At 38.4% G+C, this 24776-nt stretch overlaps 2 protein-coding genes across 10 annotated transcripts in view; both read left to right on the top strand.

Annotated features, from left to right (window-relative positions):
- Window positions 1-140: 140 nt before the first annotated feature.
- Window positions 141-18336, top strand: PMS2 (PMS1 homolog 2, mismatch repair system component; the record flags this gene model as incomplete). 3 transcript variants are annotated; one of them, XM_084640867.1, is made up of 15 exons in its annotated part: window positions 141-295; window positions 1631-1770; window positions 2818-2904; window positions 3794-3896; window positions 5818-6001; window positions 6771-6938; window positions 8733-8830; window positions 9648-9747; window positions 10572-10656; window positions 11161-11313; window positions 12050-12968; window positions 13587-13754; window positions 15653-15753; window positions 16764-16933; window positions 17303-18336. In XM_084640867.1, the coding sequence occupies 15 exons, from the start codon at window positions 141-143 to the stop codon at window positions 17441-17443; spliced, it is 2772 nt and encodes a 923-aa protein (XP_084496993.1). In that variant the 3' UTR covers window positions 17444-18336. The 3 variants fall into 3 exon arrangements, with proteins under 3 accessions (XP_084496993.1, XP_084496994.1, XP_084496995.1); XM_084640868.1 differs by lacking the exon at window positions 11161-11313 and having other exon boundaries at window positions 163-295; XM_084640869.1 differs by lacking the exon at window positions 13587-13754 and having other exon boundaries at window positions 163-295.
- An 826-nt stretch (window positions 18337-19162) lies between these two features.
- The window catches only part of RSPH10B (radial spoke head 10 homolog B), a 41208-nt gene continuing 35594 nt past the window's right edge, over window positions 19163-24776 (top strand). For 5 of the 7 annotated variants that reach the window (XM_084642368.1, XM_084642367.1, XM_084642366.1 and 2 more), the window contains exons 1-5: window positions 19163-19597; window positions 20549-20912; window positions 21763-21838; window positions 22440-22508; window positions 22969-23142. In XM_084642368.1, the coding sequence (XP_084498494.1) occupies window positions 20656-20912; window positions 21763-21838; window positions 22440-22508; window positions 22969-23142 (576 nt within the window). In that variant the 5' untranslated portion in view covers window positions 19163-19597; window positions 20549-20655. The remainder of the gene's footprint in view (window positions 19598-20548; window positions 20913-21762; window positions 21839-22439; window positions 22509-22968; window positions 23143-24776) is intronic. The other 2 variants (XM_084642369.1, XM_084642370.1) reach the window with 2 other exon arrangements.

The following is a 24776-nucleotide window of genomic DNA, read 5'->3' as shown; positions in this document are numbered from 1 at the left end:
GAGTGACTGATGCAACCGGGTGGATCTCAATAGGGCGAAGAGCAGAGATCCCTCTGCCGATTGGGCAGACCGGTCAGCCAATCAGTAGGCGGGAAAATGGAGCTTGCTTCCGATTGGAGAATATGATTTCCTAGTGGCCAATGATCGCGCGGGGGTGGAGCCTACAGGAGTTGTGCTGCTGTGGGTTCTGTCCCAGGCGGCTTAACGTTGGCGCGCTGCTGGCCTGTGTCCCAGGAGTCCTGCCTGGCCGCCTGCGTGCCGGGAGCAGAGACTCTATGGAGGCCCCGGCACCCTGGTGAGGCCCGTTCCCCGCGGTGGGGGGAGGTGCTCGTGACTAGGAGGCGTCTGAGGGCTCCTCTCCCTGCACCCGGAGGTGGCTTCATCTTCCCCTCGGGGGTGGCGCGCGCGCGCGGGGCCCTCCTCCGGCGGCGCGCGGCCGTGCCGTGCTCCCACTATGCCCTTCTGGCACCCTAAAGCTGCATCAGCCAGTCAGCCTAACACACTAAGGGGGGAGATGAGAGAGGGCTATAAAATCATGACTGGTGTGGAGACAGTAAATAAGAAAATGTTATTTACTCCTTCTCAGAACAGGGGAACTAGAGGGTACCCAATGAAATTAATAGTCAGCAGGTTTAAAACAAACAAAAGGAAGTATTTCTTCACCTCAGGCACAGTCAACCTGTGGAACTCCTTGCCAGAGGATGTTGTGAAGGACAAGACTATAGCAGAGTTCAAAAAAGAAAGGTCCATCAATAGCTATTAGCTAGGATGGGCATGGATGGTGTCTAGTCTCTATTTGCCAGAAGCTGGGCATGAGTGACAGGGGATGGATCCCTTGATGATTACCTGTTCTGTTCATTCCCTCTGGAGCACCTGGCATTGGCCGCTGTCGGAAGATGGGAAACTGGGCTAGATAGACCTTTGTTCTGACCCAGTGTGGCCGTTCTTATGTAGATGCTTGGTATGTCTACAGAATTACTTTTTTTGTCAATGTAGTTAATCCATCTCCATTAGTGGCAGTAGATAGATCAGTATAAGATTTTTTCCATTGACACAGGTGTTTCTACTTTGGGGTTAGGTTGACCTAACTATGGTGATCATGTGGTGAAATTTTTCACAGCCCTGAGTCAATCTAATTATTTAGCGCTGGTCTACCGTAGAAACTTATATCAGTATAGCTACATCTCTCAGGGTGTGAAAAATCCACACCCCTAAGAGACCTAGCTATACTGACCTAACCCCCCAGCATAGACAGTGCTAGGTTGACAGAAGAATTCTTCTGTTGATCTAACTACCAACTCTCAGGGAGGCAGATTACCTCTATGGATGGGAGAAGCCTTCCTGTTGGTGTAGGTAGTGTTGCTGAAGCTGTGCTGCTGTAAATGTTTTAAATATAGACATACCCTTAGTCTGTGGTAGGCTAGTGCAGCGTCCGTTCACAGCCTAGCTTGCCGCAAACTAAATGTTTGTGCAGACAAGCCCTAACACTCATGAGACTGCACTGTAGCTGGAAGCCTCTACTTGGTTCTTCACTGTGTGTTTTTAGTTGCCATAATTGCGGTGAGGGAAGTAGTACTGAATGATAGCAACCTTTTTCACATCTAATTCTTAATCGCTTTTTTTCTTTTAGTGCACAGCCTGCTAAAGCCATCAAGCCTATAGATCATAAATCAGTTCACCAGATCTGTTCAGGACAGGTTGTACTGAATCTAGGCACTGCGGTGAAGGAATTGGTGGAAAACAGTGTAGATGCTGGAGCTACTAATATTGGTAAACTTGTTATTTTAATTTCATGTGAGACTAACACTTGGTACTCATATACTGCTTTGTAACTTCTGAGTGCTCTGCTCTGCACCTGCAAACAGTTCAGGACAAATGCTTTGCATTTGACCAGGTATGTTTATAGCCATTTTACAGATGGGAAAACTAAGGCATAGAGCATTTGGGGTCCCAGTTCTACAGTTGGATGTGTAGAGGCTGTAGTACTTTATTTCCATGGCTGGGTCCAAAGTAGAGTTGCCCAATGTTATATAAAATTAATGGTATTACTATTGTGTAAAGTTAAGCATAGGCATAAAAGTTTGCGGGATTAGACCTGTTTTGGAAGCTTGCTGCAGCATGTCCTACACTGCTAGAAAACCAAATGTAATCAGAATCTGACATGGAATCCAGCCTAGTTACCACCATTTGATGGCTGTTCAGTGGACTATCAGAAATTAGTTTGGTTTAAGTCTAGTTCCCAATGGACAAGTTTCCGCATCACAAAAATTACAGCCGTAATTAACGTTAACTGATACTCTCATCAGAGATACAAGGTGAGGTAATATCTTTTATGGACTAACTTCTGCTGGTGAAAAAGACAAGCTACACAGAGCTCTTCTTCAAGTCTCTGCAAGGAGGCCAGGGATCTGGATGGAGATGGAGACTCAACTATTAGTGTATCATGTGTGAAGTGCTTCCTCCATGTTAGAGTTCAGACATGTTAACAAAGCAGCATGAGGAAGCTTGTGTTGCTGCTTATTCTTAACCTCTTCCAAGAAACAGAGGATTTTAGGGTCCAGGCTGGCAACTTTTATGAGCAGAAGACTCTAATACGTGCATGAAAATTTAAAAAAATTGAGCTAATCTAGCAGAAAGTACAGGGTTGATTTGGAATTAAATAACTTAACTCTTGAAAGCTGTGAATCTTGTTTAATTTGATTCAGAAAACAAATGGCTGTTGAAGAGTTTACAATGCATTATTGACTTTGTGATGCTATACATTCTAAATATTGCCCATGAACACTGAATGAAAACAATCTTTTTTACAATTTTTAGACCTAAAGCTTAAAGATTATGGAACAGATCTTATAGAAGTTTCAGATAATGGTTGTGGAGTAGAGGAAGAAAACTTTGAGGGCTTAAGTAAGTTAAATTCTTCACAATTTATGTTTGTTCTAAATGTTTGAGAATATTTATATTATGTATAAACTGTGATTTATCTGTCAAACTGATAACTGCAGTGAGAAAACCACTTCTTTCTTATAAAATTCAAGTTTAATCTCTTTAAGATGTTACTTAACCTTTCTAGAATGACACATGTTCCTGCAAGAGTTGTGGTAAAACTAGTTTTATTATCCATCCTGGTGTCATTATGATTATGGTACATACACATGTGAAGACCAGAACCTAATTATGCCTTAGAGTGGGGTGAACAGTGTGTGTGCGTGTAGGGGGGGAATTGTTGCATATGTTTATTCAGAGTCTCAAGGAAATTTTGATTCAGCTGTGTTCATTACTCTTTCATGTTCACTTTCTTTAAAAGTTCAAGCAGTCACATTTTACAAGTATAACTGTTAATGAAAAATGAATTTGAAGCTTGAATATTTGCTGAAAGCGAGCTTGAAATTGTATATTTGAAGTAAAATTTTCAATTTGTAGATTTTAAGTCATCCAAACAGGAAGCAGAAACAATACTATGTGACTTATGTAACTAACCAACACTTCAAAAATGGCAAATATTCTCAACAAACCGTTTGCAAAGGATCTGCAGACTAAAATTTATTTACTGAAGGCATAAATAATTTGGAATTACATTGGAGAATTTTGCAGATTATTTGCAAGTAGAAAACGGGGGCAAAAATAGTGAATAGTTGGTTAATTATCTACTTGACTCTACTATAGTTACATAAAAGATAGTATAAGCATCAAAGTTTTCTGTTTCTTTGGGAAGATACAAAATATACCTTCATACATCAATGTCATTTTGGAAAGATATGATACAATTACACATATTTTAAATACATTTTTCTAGCTCTGAAATATTATACTTCCAAGATACAAGATTTCTCTGATCTAATGCATGTTGGAACATTTGGATTTCGAGGTGAAGCTCTGAGTTCACTGTGTGCGTTAAGGTAATAATATTGTCCTTCATTAGTTATTAATGAAACAAGACTTTGGAAACTTGTAATTGGGTTATTTCTCAACTAAACAAGAACCCAATTATTTGTTTTTCTCCTTTATTATCTTATTTTTTAATTGGGTAAATTTGTTGGAATTAAGATCTCTTTGCAATACAAAAATAACAGTTTAATTAATGTATTAATTAAATTATTAATTTATTAAATTGTTAAATTATTACTTACAATATTTAATTTATTAATGATCCAGACCCAGCAAATCTGGACAGGATTAAATTGTATTATAACTTGGTTAAAAACAAGTTTACCTTGATATGGTAATCTGCCTAGTTTAAAGAATATTTTTGTAACGCGGTTACAATGCACGTGGATGAGACCAAACTCTGCTGGGTCTCATGTTATTCAGTTGAGCTGCAACCAAATTAACAATTGTTAAAATGTATTGTTTTGTTTTGTATAGATATTCTATGGAATATATGTTCAGGGACAATCCATTTAAGCGGTGATTTTTCTTCTTACCACAAATAACTATAACTTTAAATGGAAAATCCAATAAGTAGTACAATGTTAGAACAGCAGTAGCTATGGTTAGGTGGAAGGTTGTCAATTTTTAAAGCATCCCTATATAGTAAAGTACTGAAGGCGTATAGAAGTGCATTCCTGAATCCGGGCCTACATTAAGGAAAAAAAAAGACCATTCATACTCTAATTGCAAAAAACCCCAAGATGTCCTTTGGCTCTTTTAATGTGCAGTATCCTTCATTGTAAATACAGTGATTTATCATGTAAACATAACAAATTAGTGGAGGCTTCTGCAATTATTGAAGACTGAGTATCTTGACTCCTGCAGTTATAACAGTTAGATATTTATTGTGATCTCCCAGCATCCAGAGACACTTTAATTGTGAATAACCTCCTATTAACTTAGAAGCGGTCAACTTTCACAATTTACAGGAATCTATTGAAATATGTAGGACTCAGCAAAGCATTCTGTATAAACCTACATGGCTGAATAAATTGATCCAAATATCAGTGATTGATGAAATAATGTTTTGAAATTGACATAGATTTATCCCAAACTGCAAAGACTGCCTGAATCCATTCAGCATCCACAATCCTTTTTAGCTGTAAGTTCTGTATAAAGGAAACAAATTGTTCAGATAACACATAACTGATGCCCTGATTCTCCAAAGAGATACGCACTTCCTTAACATGAAGCATCTGATTAGTCTTATTAAACTCACAATTTTAAAGTTAAGCACATACATAAGGCTTTGCAAGGGCTATGTTTTGCAATGCATTTTGATCCTCAGGTGCTGTGCAAAGGCAAAGTATTATTCTTCAAACATTTGCTTTTTTGTAGTTTGTAACTCTTTAAAACTTTGTTTTATGATTTCTCTTGAATTAGCTGCGTGTTGGAAATAAGTGCAGTGTTCCCATACAGTCTTGTGCATCACAAATATTACAGTGTTTTGTGATTGCATTAGAAAAGTAGTATCCAAGTACCATGAAATCAAAATCAAAAGCCCAACATCATGGTCTATCTACAAGATGTATGTAAGGGATAAGAACTTAGATTTTTGCATTGTAACTAGGAAAATTAGGAAGGTCTGCACAGTGTTGTTTGTGTTTTTATGAATACTCTTGGTTAAAAATCTTAAAGGGGAAGTGAAATTTGCTTCTTAGAGAATTTATTTGTGGTACGAAGTTTCAATCCAGAACAAATATTTATCTATTAGAAAATGTTACAAAAGGGAGTTAATAATGTAAACTCTGATTTAACCTTAATTAAAGTTGTGTGAATGGTGCTGGCATAATGTGAATAGAAATACCTGAAGTTTTCGGTACTGTAGACGGGATAAAGAAAAGCTACTGTTTAATTAATAATCCTATTGCCTCTTTTTCCCTCTTCCAGTGATGTTACCATTTTTACTTGTCACAAATCTGCAAAGGTTGGAACTCGTCTGGTATTTGATCACAATGGAAAAATTACTCAGAAAACTCCTTACCCACGACAACAGGGAACAACTGTTAGCGTGCAGCAATTGTTTTATACCCTGCCAGTGCGGCACAAGGAATTTCAACGAAATATTAAAAAGGTGTAGTGAACTGGAAATTCTGCTTTTAAAAAATGTGATAACCTGCAAATCTAAACCTTGTAAAAATAAATACATATAATTTAAATACATATAATTCAAATCATTCTTTCCTTTATATCTTGGTATACCTTAGTGCTAGAGAGAGTTGATTAGCTCAGACATTTTATTCTAGAACTTTATCTCTTTCAACATAAGTAATAAGATGTGGTCTAAGCTTCTTCTCTTTTCAATCTAACTTCTCATTAGTGGTACTAACATTTACTTTAAGTGTTGGTTTGATGCATCTAAATCTTGCATACTTTTTCATCTATCGACTCTATATTTACATTATAATATTATACAGATCTGTGTGAAATAATAAAACGGACTCTCCCTTTTGCCTTCCTTACGTATTTTACACAGATTTTATGTAGAACTACATTAACATTTAACTACATTAAAACTTTCAAATTTGAGAAAGCAAGCAAGATAGGAATGAGCATTGCATAATTAAAATTTGAAAATGTAGTGTTTTAAATTACCTACTTAATATATATCTTGTAAATTATGGTTTAATCTTCCTCTTATTTTTTGCATGTAAAAATCAAACTGTTTGCAGGGTTTCTGGAAGTTGTAGCTGAATCTCAGAATAAAGCTATACAACCTGGTTTGGAAGTGAGGAAAAAAATGTGATGTACGCAAAGATAGACATTTTAAAATGTCTAAATAGGATAGCCTATTAATGTGTTTTCTGTTTCATAAAAATATTCAATTTTTGTTTCTTTAATAGGAATATGCAAAAATGGTCCAAATATTACAAGCATACTGTATCATTTCAACGGGAGTTCGAATTAACTGCACCAATCAGGTTGGCCAAGGGAAAAAACACTCAGTGGTGTGTACCACTGGAAGTTGTAGTCTAAAGGAAAACATTGGAGCAATATTTGGGCAAAAACAGGTAATACTGTAGGAAAGGGAGAAAAAGCAGCTGCAAGAATATGTTAAAATCTAATTAAATACAGTATGAGTAAAGATGCTGTATAAACCATTATGCAGGAAGCTGTCTTAAGGTATAGGAGGAAGAGTGTAATAATCATTGTGCTCTAGCACACCCTATAGTTTGAATAAGAGAGTGCAGTTTCCACAGACTGCTTTTTTTGTTTGTTGTCACAGTTTTTTACCTTCTTTGCAGAAAGAGAGATACAGAATGGTGGGATGAGCGTAAATCTTAATAACTCTGTTGAGACTGGTAAAATTAGTATTCTAATAAGTGCTTGAGAGAGATTAAGCCTGGTTATCTGTTAATTTTTGTGATATATGGACCACAGGTATCCTCTCCAATCCTCAAAAGCATAATTATAAAAATGTTAGCATGGTGTGCTGTGGAAGACTCGCTTTGCAGGGTAGAAAGATGTCTGAGTTTTGCAGCCTTTCGCTATGATATTTAGAAGCTTATTCTTTAAAGTTGTGGGCTATCTTCCAAACTGGAATAGCAGTCAGCAGATGTAGACATTTGCAGCTTGATGCTTAATAAATGTTTGCTATAAATAAATCTGTTATAACTATCTCGTGGAAAGAAGTAGAAAAAGGAAGACAAAAGCAGTAAATGCACTCTTGCCCCCAGCCCTATGTCATAGCTATCAAGCATTTTTACTCCATTGGCTGGTGGGGTTGCTAATGAGTGATATTGTACTAAGTATCTCCTCCCATTCTGGGGCCCATTTGTGCTATTCCATGCAATGCTCCTAACTCCTGTTCCTCCTGAGAGTGAGTGTCCAGACCAAAATGTAATTGGATGTCCTCCATGGGTCAGCCAACTAAAATGTTAAGTTACATGAATCTATTTATATACTACTGCACCTTTAAGACCAAAGTGCTGAATCAAAAACAGAAAAAAGTATGTGTGTCCTAACTGAGAAACTGCATTAAGATTTGTTTCAGAGTAACAGCCATGTTAGTCTGTGTTCACAAAAAGAAAAGGAGTACTTGTGGCACCTTAGAGACTAACCAATTTATTTGAGCATAAGCTTTCGTGAGCTACAGCTCACTTCATCGGATGCAAAGCTTATGCTCAAATAAATTGGTTAGTCTCTAAGGTGCACCAAGTACTCCTTTTCTTTTTACATTAAGATTTTTTTAGTGAAGAAAATTATATCTGTGTTTCAGGTACCTTGTGTTTCAAATGGGATGTCTTATCAATTGTATTATCATTCATTCAGAACATACAAATTTATCTGATGACGTTGTCTTCTGATATGGCATGAATCTTGATTGGCTCATTTATGGCTGGGAAGTCTGAAGCTGAATAAATAATACTATTTTTTCCGTCTTGAATAGGCTTAGTGAGTGAGTGTTGGCATGAAAGGGGGAGCAGAACACTTAACATTGGAGTTGTGTGTCAAATACAGGTTAAGAAGAAGAGTTTGTTAGGGATTTATACTTTTGCATGTGCTCTTTAACAGTGTAACTATAACCTGTTGTGTGCTTGAGGGTACTTCCTTTGCTCAGTCTGGCCAGTCATCTTTTAAAAAATATAATTACCATGTGCCAAGTTGGTTGTGATCCTGACAATAAAACAAGGAACTGAAAAGAAGGCCATAGTTATAATTGTTTAATCAATTATCATCTTTCTGACTGAAGTTAAACTTTAACAAAGGCAAAAATGAATGAAAAACCCACTGACTTTAAATCACTAAAATGATCTTTGATGTTCTTGCACCAAGGAATAGCTATGAATTTAAATTTCTTTCAGTTGCAAAGCCTCATTCCCTTTGTTCAACTACCTCCTAGTGAAGCTGTTTGTGAAGAATATGGCCTCAACTCCACTGATACGCCACAGAATCTTTATTCGTAAGTGGGAAGCCACTGCTGTCAGAAATGCATTTTAAGATGGTAATTGATTTAAAGGAAATCCAAGGTTTCAGGTGGTTTGCAGTGACTAGAAAACTTAGAAAAGCACAGTTGATACCTATCACATTACAACTGTGGAAATAAATAATTTAGCTTGTTTTACGTAGTTTGTTTCCATGTTACAACTCAGGATTAAGATGAAACCAGTTAAGTGTATGTGGAGAAGGAGGGATGGGGCTGATATTTCTTGGTTTACCCTAATTTTCTGCTGAATTAGTGACCACATGTAGTGTTCTGAATAATTATATATTATGGGTCAAATTGTGCCTTCATTTATGCCTGTACATCATCACTGAAGTCAGTACAATTGCCTGGGTGTAAGACAAGGTAGAATATGGTCCAACTTGAGTAAAGAAGTTCTTTTAAATTAAAAAGTGCAGTTTTTTAGAATTTATAATGGTTAATATACAAGAGATTTGTGAACAGCCATATAAATGCTTGGGTTTACCGTGTCCTCAAAATCAGTGTCACAGTTGACTCTCCTTAAGGCAGAAAAAGCATGAATGCAGCTTTTTCTGAAGTCAGTGAATGCTACTCTTTCAGTTGGCTGGAGAGCTTGCTAGTGGTAAACTATTAGCCTTTGCTAAGCTGGGGTGAGGAGCAAAGCCACATGTAGGTATTTACTGAAAACATGTAATAGTTTTGGCTTTTAGTCTGGTCAGAAATGTTCCTCTATAGAACTAGCATTGACTCTTAAAAGTTTCTAGTCTTCCTTTCTTCTATTGAGCCCTACCCTTACAATATTAATGTTAAACAGTATTACAGGCTTCGTTTCCCATTGTGATCATGGTGTTGGAAGGAGTACAACAGAGAGACAATTTTTCTTTGTCAATCAGCGACCATGTGACCAATCAAAGGTACAGTTCTTAATAATATTGCTTATAGTTAGGCTTGGAAGGATTAGATTTTTATCAGTAGAAGCTGGTAACATGGATTTCATCATACACAAACCAATACAAAAAACTCCGTAAAAAATAATCAGAATTTACAGACAGGCAAAATAAGAAAAATGTTGCTTGAGAACTTAGTGTCATTTAAAGATATTTACTTCATATATTTTGACAGTTTTGTGTTTTAATGGTTATAAAGCTTTAAGTTTTTAAATCTCAGCCTCCACTCTCCCGTAATTGTCTGATCCCCCCCATAACTTTCTGCAAATGTGAAAATTTAAGTAGCGCAAAATCTAAATAAATGCTTAAAACCCCTAATTTTGTATAACTGTGAAAATTTTAATCGATAAAAATTAAAAAATACTTTAAAATAAACATCAATAATATTGTGTCAAAATTTATTTTAAAAAAGCAATTTCTGCCAACCCTGCTTACAGTTGCTTGATTTCCTTGTTTCTCTTTTCCAGTTTAGACCTAGTAATTGTTGTTACTACTACTTTCTTTTGTATTGATCTAGTAAAGGAAAGATATAAATGTCTGGTGGTTGGTCAAAAGAGTCCCCGGAAATGACCAGATTAGAAACTTGTACATATAGGTCTTATCCTACAAATACTTACTCACTTTAGCTTCTTTGTCCACAGTGGGACTATTTGTGTGAGTAAAGGTCTAATAATGTGAATAAGAATTTGCGAGATCATGCTTGAAGTCTGTTTATTACTGCATTAGATAACATGTATCAGTAAAGAATAGAAGTAAGTAATGGTATCACTTGTTCTCTGTGTTCTGTGCAGATTTCCAAAGTTGTGAATGAAGTTTACCACATGTATAATAAGCACCAATATCCATTTATCGTTCTTAACATTTGTGTAGATTCTGGTGAGTTCTTCTAATCAATCTCCATTAACCTTTGTAAAATGCTAGAAATAATAAATATGTAACATATGCAATTGCATAGCTTTAGAATCATTGGGGTTTTAAGTAGCTTTTGGACTAACTAGATGAGTACTTATTATTGTGTTGTGAAGATGTTTCTGATCTATCGGAACATGTTCTATTATTGTTTGCACACTAACCAGAAGTAGCTTTCTATGCCAGTCTAGACCAGGGTGAAAAAGGCAGTCTGCTGGGTAGAATTAAATATTGTGGAACTTAAAATGTCTTGCTATGCAGAAGCAGTATTTTTCACCACCATTGCTGGATCTACAGGTAGTTTTGCAGTGTTGTATTTGCAGCCATATTATCCATATTACCAGTGGCTTTTGGTTTACTCTGTGAAATAAAGAGGGCAAAAATAAGGGAACTTCAGTCCAAGGATGGAAAGAACAAAAATATAGTATAATTTAATCTGAAATATAATTAATAGCTTTTCTTTATTTTTAGAGTGTGTTGACATCAATGTAACTCCTGACAAGAGGCAAATTTTACTGCAACAGGAGAAGGTTTTGTTAGCAATTTTAAAGACCTCTCTTGTGGGAATGTTTGGTAGCAATGTCAACAAACTTAACATCAGTCAAAAACTGCTGGATATTACAGGTACATTAATGTTAACGCTGGAAGTCACTGTGGGTGTGGCAGATGTTGGAGAGCTCAGAACGATGAAAAAGATGTATTTTTAAAATTAACTTTCTGATAACAAATATGCCTACTAATGAAACTGACAAGCTTATTACCAGATTTCTAGTCCACAGTTTGTAGTCAGACTCCAACAATGCAGAGTATGTTGTCAAGATTGATCTGCCATTAGTTTCAAACAAACAACCCCACCACTATCACCATATACATACACATCACACAAAAGCTTTTCAGGCTTCCTTTATACATAATAAAAAAGCAGCTTTGGGTGCAAGCCTAATTTCTTTTTTATATTTTCCTTTGGTTGCCTTTAAGTAAATTTGGTGCTGGCCTATTTGCATCTTGGGAGATGAAGTCCCTTAATTATCCACTGATCAGGTGTAGCACAAGCATTTGTGGTGCCAGATTCCTCACTGCCCTCCATTGGATATGAGATTTATTTAAAAAAAAAAAAAAAAAGAATGATACTGAACAGCCATCAAATGGTAACAGCTTTCAGCACTGCTAACCAGGGCTACGTTCAATCTGGTGACCCAGAGATTAAGGGTTTGTCGATAGTGGCTTGTTACCAGTCTCTCCTTTCCACATCCCTTCCCCCAAATGAGTCATTCAGTCCCCCAAATGTTTGATGTTTGTTTTGTTTTTTTAAATTGCATTTAATGAAAATCTACAATTTACTCCATTCATATTTTATTAGGTAACTTCAAAAAGATAGTAGCGGAAGAAACAGAAAAGCCTCAGACAGGAATGCTGCTTGATTCTGCAGCCCAGAATCCAAAGAGAGAAGAGAAAAGAGCAATGACTATTGTCAAATTAAGAGAGTCATTCTCTCTCCATCAAATGACAGAGAGCAGCTTTCAGAGCCCTAACAATGTCGGAAATCAACACAACTCCCCGGGGAAGAGAAAACTTACGTCATTTCTTAACACTTCAAGTCCTGTAAAGAGTGCAAAGTCCACCTCCAGCAAGGAATCTGAACATTGGAGGCAGATGGACTCAAATACATACTCAGTTACAAGCAGAGATTTGAGGAAGTTAGAAAATGACACAGATTCTGGATGTGGTAGCACATCTGCAGAGTCAAATGTTGGCTTTAGTACTCCAGAAGTTGGTAGCTGCCTCAGCAATGAAAGTGCAGGCAGTTCACCTGAAGAAGAGTTCATTATTTCAAAAGAGGAGCTTCAAAGTGTATGTCTTGAAACTGTCAAACTTAGTGAGGAATCATTGGAATATGATGCCAAATTTTCAGAGGTTGAACATGAATTGACCCAAGTCGGTGAACAGAATGAACTGAGTGAGTTACCTCAGCAAGCCAATAGTTTTCCCCCAAATGTGAAGCGTTTTAAAAGCGAGCAAGCTAATTTAAAGGCAGCCAGCTGTCCAGAACTGAGGAGTGCTGAGAACCATGCATCAGTGCCACACGTTGATGTACCAATTGAAATTAAAAAGAAAACTGTGCCACTTGAGTTCTCTATGAGCTCTTTAGCAGAAAGAGTAAAAAGGCTAATACAGCAGCAACGGAAAAAGGCAGAAACACAGAATTATAGAAGATTTAGAGCAAAGATTAGCCCTGGAGACAATAAAACAGCAGAGGATGAATTAAGAAAAGAAATCAGGTATTTTGCACCTTCTTGTTAAGGTATGTTAACCAAATGATAAACAAAGTTGATGAAAAATATAGGTTAACAGTATTTACAAGAGAGCTTTGATCTGCTTGTTAATTTTGGAGATGTAGGTTTATATATGAATGACAAACCTACATTACTGTGTCAGCACCTTTTTGGCAATTTGTTTCATCAGGTAACTCAAGCTTTTGCAAACATGTAGGTCCATGTAGAATATGGTAATGTGCATAATAAACAGCTAGTGCCTCACATTTTATAAACTCCTCTTTAGTAATAATCTGGAGTATGTTAAGTGGTGTATCCAAAAAAACACCAAACTTACAATTATTGAGGTATTTCTCTGGTGGTATTCTGCTGAGTGGAGCCCATTATTCATGTTGCCTCTTCTAAAATACTGTAAAGTTTGGGGGTGGAGAAGCTTTGGAGATGGACTGAGTCAGATGGGGACTGGACAGTGAGGGTCTGAGACACGGATATTCTTGACAGTAAATATTTTGGTTGTCAGTGGTGTAGAGAGGCCTATCCCTTCCTATTGAAAAGGAGGCAGGTAGCTCTAAAATCTTTACATGTGAGTTATAGTTTATAATCTGTTTGTTTTTCTATATACAGTAAAGAGATGTTTGCAAAAATGGAAATCATAGGTCAGTTCAATTTAGGGTTTATAGTAGCCAAGCTGAACTCTGATCTCTTCATAATTGACCAACATGCTACTGATGAAAAATACAACTTTGAGATGTTACAACAGCACAACATTCTCCAAGGTCAGAAGCTGATAGTGTAAGTGTCTTTAGTGTGTTACTATTAACATTGGTTTGAAACAGCTGGAACCTAGTATAGTAAATGGATGTAATGAAACTCCACTTCCAGTGAAGTAGATTGTAATGCTCTGGAACTTTCAAGTACAGTTTTAGTCACGTTGAACTTCTGTATGATGGGTTGGACCCCCCCCCCCCACCCTTCGGGGATGCCATCTGATGTCCTGGGGTTTCATGAGCTGCACCTGTTCCACCAGCCTGGATTCCCTCTCCCTGTTTTGCTGAATTAGGCTCTCCGGCCTCTTGCAGCACACATACGCAGGTAGGGTCACACCCAGCTGCAGACACAGACTGAAGTCAGCTCTGTGTGAGAGGATTCACCCAGCACTCACGTCCTCACCCCTTTTGGGGAATAAACCCAAAATAATACTGTCTTGCACTGTATAAAAAGAATGCAAGCTCATAAAAATTCACCTTCTCCCTCAATATGAAGAGAGATATGGACACCTTCTTGCCCCCACCCCCAGTTAGACATTGCACAAACTGGGTTTAATAATAAACAAAACAAATTTATTAACTATAAAAGGCAGATTTTAAGTGATTATAAGGGATAGCAAACAGAACAAAGCAGATTACTGAGCAAATAAAACAAAACACGCATACTAAGCTTAAGATCTCAGAGACCGGTTTCAAGAAGTCATTTCTCACCGTAAGTGTTGTTTTAGGTAAGTTGCAGAGTTCCAGTAGCTTAGAGTTCTAGTTATTTCTTCTTACAGACTGGACTCCTGTCTCAGTCTGGACTCACCCCTGCCTTTCCCTTCAGGTTAGTTCCTTTGTCCCTTCAGATTCTTTCAGCAGTCCTTCTTGGGTAGGCAATAGAGGAGAGTCCAAATTAACCTCCTCCCCAGCCTTAAAAGGGATTTTCCTAAGGGGGGAAACCTTTGTTTGATCCCCATCCCCCTACAGATGAAAAGTACCAGCAGTGTCCAAGGTGGTATTTTGTATCAGGTGTTCTTATCACCTGACCTGGTAGTGTCTCAGGAAGGAGAGAGATTAGTATCTTCACAGTCTTATTGTTTCTTCCTAATGGCCCATCAAGGCTGTGACGGCCGGTTGTCTGGTGGGTATCAAAATGTTGTAAATAACTTGAGAAAAGCCTTGAAGCTTAAGGGACAAGTTTAGCTGAAGATTAGTGCATAATCTTAAGTAAATACGTCAAGAAAGAAACATTTGGTATGAATATTTTATAGAAAAGTCTCGCTGGAATCTGACAGAAGAGAAGTGTGCATGAGGAAAGGAGAGTTTTAGGCTTCAGTACATTAAAGCACTTAAGCACATACTTAAAATATAAGCATGTGTGTAAGTACTTTGCTGAACTGGAATTATAGGACCAGATTCAAAGTCCTCAGAGTCAGAGTCTGTCCACTGAACTCATTTGCCTTTGATCAGGCCTTTAGAGAGGATAAGGCAAGCCAAATGCTGGTACTGTGTTTCTGCAGTTCTCAAAAATTTTAAATTCTCCTGAAGTAGGCTCTATAGCAGTTGTCATGGCTTGACAGTTGCAGAACCAAATTTCTGCTGCATTTCAGACTTGGTCACTCTGTATTACAATTTTGGAATTTTATAAGCTTAATGCAATGTTTCACAGGAATTTTAATAATCATACTTATGTAGCACCTTACATATTCAAAATGTGTTATCAATATTAATTCCTACAACACCCTTTAAGATAGGCCAGGCTCACTCTTAGAAGTGCTGAACATAAACCTGGGTAAAACCCAGAGAAACTATGGGGACATGGTTAAGGACATAGTGCCTAAGTATCAGAGCCAGGATTTAATTGTTTTTAATTCTGTTGTCATATTACACAACTTTGTAATTTGGTTTAAAATATATATTTATTTTTTTCCTCTCTCGTAGGCCACAAAATCTTAATTTAACTGCTGTAAATGAAACCATATTGATTGAAAACTTGGAGATATTTAGAAAAAATGGGTTTGATTTTGTCATTGATGAAGATGGTAAGTTTGGATCCAGAATCACTGGAACTAGAAAAGTTTACAGTTTTCTTCTTCTTGCTCAGTAAACAAGATTAAGTTGATAGAACTTGTCAGTAGTATTGCAAAATAAGGTCTTAAATATTGACTTGCTATATTCAATGCATACTGCTTTTCTTCTATGATTCTTGAAAATATTTAATGGAAAATTATAGAATGCATATTTGTTTAAGAAATTGGATTGATAAAGAATTATATAGACTCCTCCAGTAATTCTTCTTAGCATGTGGTAGTGACCTAACAGACCCCATTGCCACTCTAAGAGATATTGAGTTTATTCTTCTTGCATTGCATCAGTAAAACCCTTGTTTTATATGTAACAGGATTACATATAGGCAAACAAATGATCTGATAGAGAAGGGAACAAACGGTTGGGATTACTGGGTTCTCTTTTTGGCCCTAGTACTAATTTGCTTTGTGGTTTTGGGCAAATCACTTAATAGCTAAGTGCTTAATTTTTTATCTGTAAAAATGGGGATAATACTTGTTTATCTCAGAGTCTCAGAACAAAAAGCACTATGTAGTGTAAAGTATTGTGTGCCATAGAGGAAAATGTCTGTTATCCCTTGTGGCATTTTTCAAGAACATACAGGCCATGCCATTCACCATTATACATTTTTAAATTTCAGAAATCTTCAAGGGTTGTTATTTTGTTTTTGCCAAAAATAGCCATGGTAATTAGATTTTGTTTGTAAAAGTTTGATGATTATTTTTAGTTACACAACTTCAAAAAAAACTTTAGACAGTCAGCTCTTTCAAGGTGTCCAGTTTTTAAAATGTTAGAATTTTTGTAAAATTAGAAAATCTCTCAAAAGACTGTTTGCTAATTAAATTTTAGTACTCACATAGGGATCATTATGGATTGACTTATGGAAGGAGCATGTTTAATTTTTTACTTATTTGTCAAACAATAAACAAAATGAAATGTTCACTTGCATTGCTAAACTATCTTGCTTTTAAAAAAAATCTTTCAGCTCCTGTAACTGAAAGGGTTAAGTTGATTTCCTTGCCAACAAGCAAAAATTGGACTTTTGGTCCACAGGACATAGAGGAGTTGATCTTCATGTTAAGTGATTGCCCAGGAGTCATGTGTAGGCCTTCTAGGGTCAGACAGATGTTTGCGTCTCGAGCTTGTAGAAAATCTGTAAGTGTTGCATTTGATGTATATTTACTAGTATACACTGTATATTTAATTGGACTGTATGTTGCTAGTGGATTTTGACACTTAACACCCTTGGTCCTGATCCTGCTCTTTTGTTCCAGTGTAAATCAAGAGTAACTTCACTGAAGTCTCTAATTAGACCAGTTCTAGTACAGCTAAGGGCAGAATTAGGCCCTTTGTATATGGTCTTAAATGAGATTTTGATTGTCCTGTAGGTCTCTTGATTTTAATGTCTTGCACAGTATCTTATCTGCTGCTGTAATTGGAGAAGTACACCTTTTGTGAGCAATTTGCCATAAGGGAGAAAGAGAAAATATCATTGTTAAACTTTGTTTGCATTTTTGTTCACAGGTGATGATTGGAACTGCACTTACTATAAATGAGATGAAGAAACTGATCACCCACATGGGTGAGATTGAGCATCCTTGGAACTGTCCCCATGGAAGGCCAACTATGAGGCACATAGCCAATTTAGATATGATTTCTCAATAATAGCAGCCCCTTGTGTGTATTTTATTCGTGTTTTTTACTCTTAATTCATTGGCAATGTTATTAATCCACTTCTTTTTGAATTACAGATTTTATCATAAAACTTTTTTATTTTGTCAAAGAAGTGACAGTTTTAGCCATCATTTTGCATATTTAAATGTTACCTGAACAACACAGGCATCCTGTAATCTTTCTTTATTACTCCTATATAAAGACATACCAGAATTTACTTGTAAATACATTCCTTTTGTCATGGCTGGCCCTGCATATTACTTTTTTTTTTTTTTTTGATAGCTGAGATTTAAAAAATAAACTCTTTTATATGGAAGTTCAAAACTTTAGGTGAACACTCTTTATAGAGACTGTATTATGGTATGAAAAGAAAAATTATATATCTTAGGCTATAGTGCCTCTTGTGTAACCGTTTCAGATAAATCACATTTGATGTACAGGTGAAAGTATTAAATCATATTTTCTCTTTTCACTATTAATTGCAATTCAGTGTTAAGGTTTTTCTGATGTTTAGTAGTGAGAAACATTAAACACTGGTATTAAGGAGAGGATGGTATGAATTGTGGACCTCTGACATCTGCCTCTGCCTCTTAAGCAGCATCTTACTGAGCCTTACTCCATAAACATTCTTTCAAGAAAATATTCCTTTTCTGAGAATGAAAGCAAGCAACCATCTATCTGACCCCCCACCACCAATGGAAAGGAATAAGTAAGGACATTCTAAAATTAGGAGCTTCTTTCACTATAGAAACAAAGCAGTTGTTATATTGGTTACTTTGGAGCCAGGAGGCCAAATCCTGGGCTTATTGAAAGTCAATGGCAAAACTCTGACCCTCCGGTGAAGTGAGCTGTAGCTCATGAAAGTTTATGCTCAAATAAATTTGTTAGTCTCTAAGGTGCCACAAGTCCTCCTGTTCTTTTTGCAGATACAGACTAAAACGGCTGCTACTCTGAAACCAAGAAAATAGTGTTTTTGTTTACAGCGGTGTGCTAGTACACAGATATCTGTTATATTTATAGAGGAGGATGTTTGCAACCTTGCTTTTGTCCTTGCCAATGGATAGCATGTGGGAATGCAAGGTAGAAGAAGTGCATTCTCTTTGTGGCTATATTATTGAATTGTGTGAAGCGGAGCAGAATCTACTTAAATCTACCTCTGTTCCTTAGTTTCCCAGCATGTGATGTGGGCATGATGCAGTACCACGAATAAGTACTATGAGCTTATCAGGGTAAGCAGTGAACAGTTTAAAGGGGGGAGAATATAATCCATCCAACCTTCTTCCAAAAGGCAGGTTGGGGGCTAGAGCCAGGTTCCTTTACTGTAGAACTTCAGGCCTCCTGCCCTGTATTGCAGAAATAATCTAAAACCATCAGGGTAGTGTAAGCAAATCAAAAGGAAATGTGGGCCCACTAGAAGAAAAATACCTCCCCTGGCGCCTGCCTGGCACCAGCTGTGCTGCAGTCTCTGGGGTAGAAAAAAACGTGCCTCCGCAGCTGCCCTGGGGCTTGCAGACAGAGGCGGAGGGGCAGTTCCGCAGCGGCAGGCTGGGGCGAGGCCATGCCAGCAGCAGGCCGGGGCCGCTGTCGTAGGCCCGCCCGCTGGAGGGGGTTGTCCCGGTACTTGAAGGAGGGGGAAGTGGGCGGCGGTCCCTTTAAGATGACGAGCGAGTGGCGTTCTGCCCTGCGGGCGGTTACTATGGTTACAGCGCCGGACGTAGGACGCTGTGGCAGGAGCCGGAGGGACGGGCGCCGAAACCCCCTCCGCTTTGCCCAGAGGCGGCCCCGGGCGGTGGCCGGAACGCCGGGGACTGAGCAGGGGGGCCCTGGCTTCCCGCTGGGTGGTGGGCGGCCGAGCCAGCGTGGAGGGGAGGCCGGAGCGTCGTGCTGCCCGGCCAGCCGTGCTGGGGGCTGCTGCATGCTGAGCGCGCCCGCCAGAGAGGCGCGGGCGCAGCTGTTCCTAGGCGTCCCGTCATAATTTTCCTTCCCGCTTTGTTGTGGGTGCGGGAGGACGGAGAATCCAGTGGCGATACAGTCGCCTCAGGTGTCGTGGCTGAATTGCCATCTCCTTCCAGAGAAGTTTTCTAGCTTGGAGAAATTAGTCTCCGGAATCTCCACACCCCGCTAGCTGTAACAGAACCGCAGGAGGTTTGTAACTGTGTTCCGTCCACCACCATCGTTTTAACTAATATAATTTTACACTTGCTTTAACCAAATACCCATGGGGGTTTAATGAGTGGGTTTTTAATCCCCCCCTACCGAATCATTCCTACCTAATAGAGTGTGTAATATTACCGCCTTACAGAATCAGGGATACTAAGCCATGAAGATTTAACCACAAAACAATGGAGTCATGATTCTAGACAACCACATTGTTCCGTGGTTTTCACATAATCTTTTGGGGTCACAAATATGTGGTGGCATTACCTTATTTCCATAAACTGTCATGTTGTCTGTTATAGATATCAGGTTAATCTGTAACCCATTATTTTCCCAAAGAGTATTGGAATCTAGTGCGTTCCTGCCACCCTCATTTCCCTAGAACAGTGGCTCTCACCCTTTCCACATACTGTATCCCTTTCAAAACTCTGATTTGTCTTGTATATCCCAAGTTACACTTCACTTTAAAACTACCTGGTTACACAATCAGATATAAAAATACAAAAGTGTCACAGCACGCTGTTATTAAAAAAATGCTGACTTATTTTTACCATATAATTATAAAATAAATTAATTGGAATATAAATATTTACTTACATTTCAGTGTATAGTATATAGAGCAGTATAAACAAGTAATTGTATGAAATTTTAGTTTGTGCTGACTTCGCTAGTGCTTCTTATGTGGCCTGTTTGAAAGCTAGGCAAATATCTAGGTGAGTTGATGTACCCATGGAAGACCTATATGTATCCCAGGGCACCCCTGGTTGAGAACCGCTGCCCTAGAAGCTCATAAAATATCTAACACTTTTACTTGGAATACTTTTAGGAAATTGTTGCCATTACCATACAGCAATAAAACTTTAAAAATATTATTTGGGGGGCAATGAGGGAGGAGAAATCAGATTTTTATCATGTTTGCTTTTTATGTTTTCTTTTCAGTTAAATGAGTTCAGATTTTGAAAACTAAACCTCTGATGTAAAAAATAGGCAAAAGAAGCTAAAGCCTTTTGTTCAGAAAAACATAGCTTTGAGGCAATTCAGTGGCAATGGCTAAAGATAAGAAGAAAGATGGCAAAAAAACAGAAAAGTTGGCACCTGCCCCTCCTCCCGCACCTGAGACTTCATTTGAAGGTATTTCTTCAGTTCAGCCATCATATGTCCAGACATCATTGAATCAAGCGGAGGAAGCACAAGCAAGCCCTTTAGAATCCAAAGAAGAATCAAAAGAGGTGGAAGAACCTCTGATCCAAGAAGCAGCTCAGTATTATGAGGAGCCTATTCTCACTCAACTTATTGTAGAAAAGTATGTTTAAAAACATGTCAGTTTAGTTAAAAACACATCCACTAGCTGAGGATTTACGATTTAAGTACCTGTGGTGTGCTTGGTATTATACAAAACATACTCATGGACACGGCTCCTGCCTTGTGGAGTTTACAGTCTAAAAGGCAGATAGACATCAGACACAAATGCACTTGCAAGACAAAGGGTAGTGGTAACTTAGGATGTATGTGTATGCACAAAGTCGCCTGCTCCATTTAAGACCTACTGTGTGGTAGAACACCAGCAGACTGGCTGTGCAAGGGGTGTTGGCATAAATTACTGAAAAGGGAGTGCCCATGGGGATTGGTCCACATGATTATAGTTCAAGTGGCCTTAATACCCCATAATAGCAGTGCTCATCATGGATGGAGAGCTGTATTGCAGCTCTGTGCCCTGGCTGTAGAATCTTGCTTCCCCATCTCATTCACACTTCACTTGCATAAAGCCTGATTCCTCTTGCTTTATTTGGGTAAAATGAATTTCACTGTAAGTGTACATGCAGTTTTCTATATAAAGTGAATACACTAGTGTAATTACATAATATTTGGTGCTGCTTAACATTTAGGGTGCGGTGCATAATGTGCATGGGGGTGCCCACTTCCTGCCAGTACTTTGGTCATGAAAGGGGAGCAAGCCTGATGTTCCACCCAGTAGCAAGATACAGTATATGCTTTCACCCCACCTATTCCAGAATGGGAGCTAACAGGTGCTAACAATGTAATTTGGCTTTTGTCGGAAAATACTGGTAATAGTTATCATTTTTTAACTTCTGTTGTTTCTGGCTTACTTGTAGTGATTTGATTATTTCATCGTTAGTTTGTTTTCTTTGTAGCTATGAAGGAGAAAAAGTCCATGGATTATATGATGGAGAAGGTATAGCGCATTTTCAGGGAGGAAATACATACAGAGTGAGTAGATCAGCATTCTGTTTATGGGTACATCTGTGGCAAGGCACTAAGGGTACGACTTTGCAGCCTGTGGTAGCAAGGCTCCAAGCCTGGGTCAACAGACTTGGGCTTGCGGGGTTTGTGCTACAGCACTAAAAGTAGCTGCATAGACGTTGCAGCTCAGGCCCTGAAGCCTTGGGAGGGGGAGTTTCATGGGCTGCAGAGCCTGAGTTCCAGCCTGAGCTACAAGGTCTACACAGCTATTTTTAGTGTGGAAGCACAAGCCCTGTGAGCTTGAGTCTGTTGACCCAGGATTGGAGGCTTGCTGCTGCTTGCTGTGTAAATGTATCCAAAATGTAATGGGACAAATTCTTCCCCTGGAAGAGGACATACTGCTACTCCCTTTGACTTCATTGGGAACCGCACAGCTAAAATTTATGTGTATTGAATAGTGGATTCCGTAGTTTCTAAGGGCTGCAGACATTCAAAACTTAGTTCTTTTAATGCTGATAGTTAGAGGGGTTTTAATTAAAACATGTTACTTCTCCTCAAACTACTTAATAGCTATAGACGTAAGTTGTGATACCGGAATAAAAACAATAGTATGTGTATTATTTTGAAGGGCATGTTTTCCGAAGGACTCATGCATGGACACGGGACTTATGCATGGGCTGATGGAGTGAAGTATGAGGTAAAGTGCAAAGTAAATAATTTTAAAGTATCATGCAGCTAATTACATCTATACATGCAATTTATAGGAAAGCATGTAGGTTAGATGATTGCAGGTGGCAACAGAGGCTGTGTATTAAATTTAAAGAACACCCAAAATGTAACTAGAGTTAGTTTGTGTTTTTCTTGTTTGTGCACTGTGAACAGGTGCCTTTCCCAGCTTGCTCTACAAACACAGGGCATGCACTGTAAAGTCCAAACTTGCCTCCTTCCTGTGGTTTGGCTTTTTTTTAAAAAAAATCAACAATAAGATAACATACGGTGCAACTCAGAACTTCTCCTTGGGCCTGGCTGCTCTGAGGGCCCCTCCTTTAGGACAGCTCAGCCCACACCCTAGATACCCTAGATACTCTCTCCTGCAAACGTAACGAGTACTGCTGTCTCACTTGAGTGAGTAATCAATTTATAATTTAATCTCTTAGGGGAACTTTGTAAAGAATGTTCAGATGTATAATGGCCATTACAAATGGCCTGATGGCAGCATGTATGAAGGAGAGGTGAAGAATGGAGTCAGGCATGGCTTTGGCATGTACAAGTGTGGCACCCATCCAGTTTCATACATTGGCCAATGGTGTGAAGGCAAAAGACATGGAAAGGTAAATAAGAAAAGCACTGATGAAAGTATCATCTGGACCAGTGGCATCTAAGATGAAAGTCAATACAGAGGGCTAGCACAGGGCTTCTGCATCACTTATGTGGGGAACTTAAGTGGAACTCAATTGGTACATAAGCCTTGAATTATCCTAATGAAATATCTCTGATGGAGCATATGTTAATTAAAATTAGTGGTCCTGGTGGTGCAAGGCCTTCTTTTGTATTAAAAGGGATAATTTGTGGCAACACCCCAACTTTCTGCTTTAATATTAACTAGTAAATATATATGTTACCTGCCCTTTTAGGAATCTCTAATTAGATGGTCACCAAGCTGATCAAGAGGTGAAGAACCAGAGGCTGTTTCCTAAATAGTGGCAATAATGGCACAAAATACTTTGCTGAAAGAGCAGTTAGCTAAATCCTGCTCCTTAAATGTGCTGAAGATAATAGCTTAAGTATGCTAATAATAATTATGACAATAGCTAAGTCTTTAGTCTAAGTACTGTGGGATTAGCATGCAGGCCTAAATTTTCAAAAAAGCTAGTGATTTTGTGTGTCCAACTTCAGATACCTTAAATTGGCCTTATTGTAAGAGGTGAAAATCAGCACTTTCTGAAAATCAGGCCTTTTTAAGATGTTTCAAGTTGGGCACCAATAAGTTGAGGTACCCAAAATCACTAGTCACTTCTGAAAATTTAGGCCCTTGCGCGTCATCTCTAAGGGGCACTTGAATAGCAGAGACTGCTCTAGCTGTTTATGAACAGGCCAATCTGGACGCTCACTTCTGTATGGCTGTGGAGTTTTTGGTCTATCATAATCATACTTCTTGAGGGTGTTACAACAATGTATTAGTGGATGTTTGTACAGAGTTTGAAATATGTAAAGCTCTATAAGGACTACATTTTATTATTTATTTATTATCCAACCTTCCAGAATGTTGTCCCTGTTTCTGCTCAGTCATGAGCAATGAGAATCTTTGAGTATCAGATGTGCCTCAGAATCCTTTATGACATTTGTCATGTTGCCTCATTTGAAGCACGTCTGTAACTGGTACAAAGGATTCTGGGGTACATTTGAGATCTGTTATTAAAAGTACCTATTGCAGATAACTGAGCAGACCAGAAACACCATAATGGAGGAAGAAATGACACTGATAGAACTGTCCAGAGAAAGAAAACAGAACAATTAAGGCAGCATCCCAGTTGTGTCCTTTGCCTTCTGAAGGATGCCATTGCAGAGCTGGCTCTAGAAGTTAATGTGGAACTCTGGATGAGTCAGAGTATAGCTGCTCTCTCTGTCTGCTTACTGTAGTTAATAGATTCTGAGGTCAGAAGGGACCACAGTGATCATTTAGTCTGACCTCCTGCATAACACGGGCCATACGACTTCATTCAAAACTCAAAACGCTTTAGTGGCACTGATGAATGATCTCCTCCTGTCAGTGGACAGAGGACAGATGTCCATTCTCATCCTCCTGGGCCTGTCTGCAATAGTCAACAGACAATGAGGTACTGCTGTCTCACGTGAGAGAGGTTGCAGGGGCCAAGGATAATGTGCTGATATGGTTTGAGTTCTCCCTGGAGGACTCAAACCGTGTAGTGATGGGGAAACTGCACCTCCAGCCACTAGTCCTCTT

This window comes from Lepidochelys olivacea, assembly GCF_965140295.1.
Source record: "Lepidochelys olivacea isolate rLepOli2 genome assembly, chromosome: 10".
Lineage (NCBI taxonomy): Eukaryota > Metazoa > Chordata > Testudines > Cheloniidae > Lepidochelys > Lepidochelys olivacea.
The sequence above is the reverse complement of the archived record's forward strand: the minus strand, read 5'-3'. Positions and strand labels throughout refer to the sequence as shown.